Source organism: Magnolia sinica, chromosome 16 (genome assembly GCF_029962835.1).
Source record: "Magnolia sinica isolate HGM2019 chromosome 16, MsV1, whole genome shotgun sequence".
NCBI classification, from domain to species: domain Eukaryota; kingdom Viridiplantae; phylum Streptophyta; class Magnoliopsida; order Magnoliales; family Magnoliaceae; genus Magnolia; species Magnolia sinica.
Genome location: NC_080588.1, coordinates 52922501 through 52928876, shown reverse-complemented (window position 1 = coordinate 52928876; position 6376 = coordinate 52922501). Strand labels below are relative to the sequence as shown.

The window sequence follows — 6376 nt, the reverse complement described above, 5'->3', positions numbered from 1 at the left end:
GGTCCACTTGAGCATTGTATCAAATAAATTTTGGCTTCACTTTCTAAAATGAGTTGGCAAAACGAATGTACAGTGTGGATGGAATACATACATCACAGTGGATCCTACACAGCTTAGGCCACGTCGTGCCACAGGCGATTAGCTTCGATACGTGAATGGGAGAGCAGAAAACTCGCGGGCTTCCCCGGCTGTTATAAAAGGAAATCGCACTGTCTGTGCCTCTGCACAGAAAACATGGATCTCTTCTTAACGATTTCAGCTCTTATTTTCTTCTGCTTCCTCTTCTCAATATTGAAGCGCCTACTCCAGAAGCGCAATAACCTTCCACCATCACCTTCGTTCCTTCCCATTCTTGGCCATCTACATCTACTCAAAAAACCTCTCCACCGCTCTCTCACCACTATCTCCAACCGATACGGCCCCATCGTCTTACTCCGTTTCGGTTCACGCCCCGTCCTTCTCATCTCCTCGCGGTCTTTGGCCGAGGACTGCTTCACCAAAAACGACCTCATCTTCGCCAACCGCCCCCGTCTCCTCACAGGCAAGCACTTCGGCTACAACTACTCTGCCCTTGGCTGGACCTCCTATGGTCCCCACTGGCGCAACCTCCGCCGAATCGCCAACGTCGAGTTCCTCTCGACGAGCCGCATCCAGAAGTTCTCTGCCGTCCAAATCCAGAATGTCCGTTCCCTGGTGAAAGATCTGTTTCGGGATTCGGAATTAGGGAAACCGGTGGTGGAATTGAAGTCTAGGTTCTCAGGACTGACTTTCAATGTGATAATGGGGATGATCGCTGGGAAGTTGTATTACGGAGAAAACGCGGTGGTTTTGGAAGAGTCGAGGCGGTTTTGGAAGATCTTGAGTGAGGTGGCGGCAGTGGCTGGAGCATCGACTTTTGGGGATTACCTGCCGTTCTTGCGTTGGATGGATCTTAGAGGGGTGGAGAAGAAGATGGTGACATTGAGGAGGCGGAGTGATGAGTTCTTCCAGTTTCTGATCGATGAGCATCGAAGAATCAAGACAAAGGTTGATTTATCTTCCTCAATGGAAGTAGAGGTTGAGGTGGAGAAGAAGGAGAAGTCGTTCATAGATGTTCTGCTGTCGTTGCAAGAAACAGAGCCTGAGTACTACACTGATTTGATGATTAGAGCGATGATATCGGTAATACTCGCATCTCTCTCGACAAAAATTTGTTTCTATCTTGCTACGTGGTGATCCAAACGGTTCGTTCATTTGGGATCCCACTGTCACGCCCCGAAATTCGAGTACAGAGTGTGCACCATCAGACCCGAGTTTCGGCCCATGACACGTACACTGAGTGTACTAATTTCATTCAATTATACAATTATTCATTTACCTACTGGCTCTACCGTAGATTTACATTCCATTCATACTCAACAACATCTCAAAAATAAGAAATGATCATTTATTCCAATAATTAATCATAAACATAACTAAGGACCTTCTCAATTGGAATCTTATGAAATGAAATAAACATGTCCAACAACTTGAAAGAATTAATTTACAATATAAGAAAATTAAATATAATTAAAGTAAAAATATCATGACTAGTCGGAGGCTGCAACTTCTTCTTTTGTCAAGTAAGGTCACGTGTCCCTTAAGTCCTTTCTTGCTTGACCACATATTCCTATTTTTAAGCCACTGGCCCACCCTCATTCACATTTGTACGGTTTTTCCATCAATAAAAGAAATATAAGCTGGCTAGGCTTAGTGATATAACCCAGCATGGTTCATAATCATATCAATTAAAATAATATAAAAATACATGTACAATGATGTAAAATGAGGTATGAATGCATCAGATGGGGTGATCGTTCATCTACTTGGGTTGGAAGTCTTCAACCAGCATCCACTCGTTGGGTAGGCTTCCACCTTTCGGTAGGCTTGGGCATAGCCCGTATCTGGTAACACTCTACTAGGATCGACATTTCTTCTAGGGAGGGCCCCTAGGATCGACCATGCATTATGCAATGCAATGAATGAGGGATGATATGTAAATGCATATTTTTCATATTTGGTATAGTTGTCTCGATTAAAATATTCACATATAAATTTATCATACAATTATCATATCAAAATATTCAAACCAGTAAATCAATCAAACAATCATAATGATATATTTTAATTTCAATGAATTATGAGACAAGTTGGGTTACTTACCTGAGTCTGGTAGTATAGAATCCACAGGGTAATTATGTTTGTTTGAATTCAAAAATCCTATCAGTTATATCAACAACATTATTATTCATATGTTTTTATTACATGGTGGGACCCACCTCTGATTAACATCCTAGGTGGCCAGGTCCAAAATAATCAAATAATTAAATTTTTTATTCTATTTTTTTCTCATTTTGAAGATTATAAAATTGAATGATAATTACTTGATCGGGGTGGTCCATCGGATGGTCAGATCATTCAGATTCTTGAGGTATTATCATGTTTTGCCTCTACACATTAGATGGATGGTGTGGATCTAACCACACATACACCGATGGCCTATCTCGACCTTCTACGCCAAGTGATACCAACACTTGCGCAAAAATCTAAGATTCCTTTATCAAACATTTTTAGATCTGACTAATGTGGCCTATCTGTGTTAGATTGATCTAAAAATTATGGCCCTTGTATATTTTGGCCTTAAGGATCATATGATCCGTATAGATCTATCTTAGCACAATCAGATTCCATCCATTTTATTTATTCCTAAAATATTACTAATTAGACCAAAATCATAAAAACATCACTTTATTAAAATTGACTCTACACACATATACAATGATGGTGTGGATGATCCACGCCATCCATTGTATAGATCAAGAAGAAATTAACAACATAATAAAGAGTTAAAAAAGATCTAACGATTAGAACTTACCTGATCGAGCCTTCTTAGAATTTCTTCTTCCTTTTACTTTAGGCTTCCTATCTTCTTTTTTTTTTTACCTTCCGTATCCCTTTTAAAGAAAATTCTCATAAGATACGATGAGCACTTCCTCCCTTATCCTAAATTTAAATTTTTTTATGATATTTAATAAAAAATTTATTATTACCACTTCAAGAATCGATCCCTAAACCTCTCTCTCAATTAAGAATTTCGGTATCAACTTAACTATTGACTCGTTTTTATTTTTTATTTAAAAATAAAATCTTTAAATATTTAATTTAGTTTTTTAATAATGTACCAAAATTTAGGGTTGTTACACCCACCATGGGCTATTTGGGAAGGATCTCAGTTGTTGGAGACCTCTCCGTCCATACAAAGGTGAATTTCCTACTTACTTTCGTATGGGCTGAGTGGTTTTTGAGCTTTGTGACCCATGCATGGTTTTCAGCCTATTCGTACCGATCATGAGTTTAAGGACTAGGCCGAGTTGGAGGTGACTTAAGCCCACCTCTTACTTTCAATTCTAACTTTTAGGGGGCGTTTTGATCATCAGTTACTTATGATAACCTCTTTTTTTTTTTTTTTTTTTTTTTTTTTTTGACACATGCACTCACACCACAATGGGTACCTGAACCCATGATCTCGTGTTGAAATTCCCGTGAGTCTACGATTAAAGTATGAGTAAAAGACTCAGTTACTTATGATAAACTACTTATGCTTCAGATAACTTATCTTAGTTTCTACTTTTAGAGAGATAAGTCTATTGGGTATAAGACATACTTATGAGCTTTTCCTCTCTTTCATCTCCTCAGAAAAGTAGAAAAGCTTAAAAATTAATTAAAATAATTAAGTAATTTTAAGTAAAAAAGTTAACTTATAATTAATCATAAATTACACTTATTATCTGATTATGTACAGCCGGAAGTAGAAAAAGTAAATTATTTAGTGGTATTCAAAGGGGCCCTTAGGGCCTGTTTGGCCGGACGAATCTGATGGGATTAGGAGGGATGGGATGGGATGGATTTTAATGTGATGATGGTGGTGTCAGTGGATTGGTTTAAGATCCATGGGATTGCTATATCCTGGGACAAGTTCACTGAGTCTGTTTGGCACGTTTGGCATATCCCGGGATTTTACCTTCCAATCTGTCCGTCCAAACTCGCCCAAGGCACAATTGAATGAGATTAGAAGGGATGAGATAGATTTTAAGGTAATGATGGCAGTGTCAGTGGATTGGTTTAAGATCCATGGGTTTATTATATCTCGAGGCAAGTTCACCGGTGTGTTTGGCTCGTGTGGCATATCCCCGGATTTTACCATCCCATTCCTCCTAATTCCATGGGATCCGTCCAGCCAAACAGGCCCTTAATGTCTAACCAGATAGGGTCTGACTGTCTGAGTCAACTCCACCAGTCACATGTGACCTTGAAACCTTATTTAGTACTCTTGGAAGCATAGTATGCTTCTAGAGCAGGCACATAGAATCACACTCATTATTTATTAACTTAAAATAAATAGCTAAATTTTGGATCCTACTCACTTTGTTCAACCATGCTCCCAAAGTGGGATTGGTTGAATAATTCAGACCTCCAATTATTGAACACTTAAAAGGTAAAAATGAACCTTTGGGTATTTTCATTTTTAACCGTTCAACATATGTCCACCATCTCGACAAGGAGGTAATCAAAATGGACTATTCAGTTTAGTCATTGGCTAGATTTTAAAATCATTGGTGGAATGGACAATCAAACGTAGGCCATACTTGTGGTTAATCTTAAAGAACAATAACATAAATTATATCAAAATTATATATGGTAGGCACGTAACGATTGTCTTTTGAAATTTAATTTCAATTATAAAATGAAAGGTAGGCCATACTTTTGGTGAGTCTTGAAACAAGAAATAAAATAAATTATATCGAAATGATTGTTGATGCGCATGTGACCTCTATTTGTAAATTTATTCTTGTGTTTATTTCGTTCTGTATAATGATTGATTATAATCTTTCTTTATCCTTGTGTATTATTAACCTATTCTAAAATTATTTTTATATCGACACAAAAGAGTTTTAGGTCTGATGTGGTCCTCTTCATGATGTATGTGTTTTATTCACACAGTTCATCTATTTTGGCAGCTTATTTTAGGGCTTGAGCACACAAAATGATGCAATAGAAATTTCAGTTAGACCATATCATAGGAAACAATGGTGATTGCATGACTACCATTAAAAACTTCTTGGGAATTGCAAGTTTGGGATAGGCAGATATTTGTGTGCTCATCTAGGTTGGTGTGACCTAATCAACAGGTTGGATGGCAAATAAACATTGTAGTGGGCCCTAGGAAGTTTTTAATGGTGGGCTTTCAATCACCACTTTCATGTGGTTCACTTTAGATTTGAATCTGCCTTATGACCTAAAATGAGCTGGCAAGATGAATGGATGGCATGCATGTAAAACATACATTATGTTGCGGCCACAGAGCTTTTACCGTACCTGTGTGCTATACAACTCAATCGGAGTCCATGAAGAAGACACAGTGTATGTCCTGCCATGTGCACTCCACCACTTATGTCAACATGGCACTTAGTTGAAATATCCAAGTCATCCATTATGTTGGACCTCATCTTGTAGATGCTATTGTTCGAAGATAAAGGTGGTCCATGATGTTAAAAATAAGTAGACAGGTTAAGAAAACTTTAGCCAGTTTTTATCTTAAAAAATAAATAAATAAATAAAAATTAAAAAAATAAAAATTAAAAAATTCAGGCAGTTTTTATTCATGGTCGTACACTTATTCATTAATTGTGGCCACTTGACTAATGGATTGACGTCAATCTTAAGATGGGAATCTACATATTAGGTACTAGGGATGAAAGTCCGGCAGGTTCAACCCGACCGACCTAACATTGGGTTGGGCTCGGGTAGGATATATCAGGTTTAGTATCAGGCTTGAGTTATATACAAACACCAACCTGATAAAACTTGGGTTGGGCTCGGGTTGAGGTCCCGGGTTGCCTGACCCAACCCGAACCCGATACTTATAAATTATAATGGCGAGTGGGCGCAGCGCAAAATTCTTTGGTTTCCCCAAAACAACATTCATTTCGAATCCCGGATCGGTTTGCTTGACAACGCCTCGTTGTTCTCTCTCCATCGGAAAAGGCAAATTCATTCCTTTCCTGCTTTGTCAGAAAACCATAACTTCCCCGGCCCAGTTCTCTGGTAGTTAGTGCCTCTCCATTTCGGAATGAAGCGATTGCTCTATCCTAAAGCCTCGTACGAGAAACAGAGAAAGTGGTTGCTCAATCAGAAAAACAAAACAAAAAGTAGAATTGTCTGGCATGATAATCAAACGCTGCAGTGAAAGGTTCCGAGGCAACCACAGGACCCGGAGAAACCTTGCGTCGATTGATCAAACAAAAATATCCTTCCCAATCTTTATGACGGAGCCATTGAATGAAGCGGTGCAGGTGCA

General features: G+C 38.6%; 1 protein-coding gene across 1 annotated transcript in view; it reads left to right on the top strand.

Annotated features, from left to right (window-relative positions):
* The first annotated feature begins 202 nt into the window (after positions 1-202).
* The window catches only part of LOC131229172 (cytochrome P450 81Q32-like), an 11327-nt gene continuing 5153 nt past the window's right edge, over positions 203-6376 (top strand). Inside the window, exon 1 of the mRNA XM_058225062.1 lies at positions 203-1161. Within this exon, the coding sequence (XP_058081045.1) occupies positions 235-1161 (927 nt within the window). The 5' untranslated portion in view covers positions 203-234. The remainder of the gene's footprint in view (positions 1162-6376) is intronic.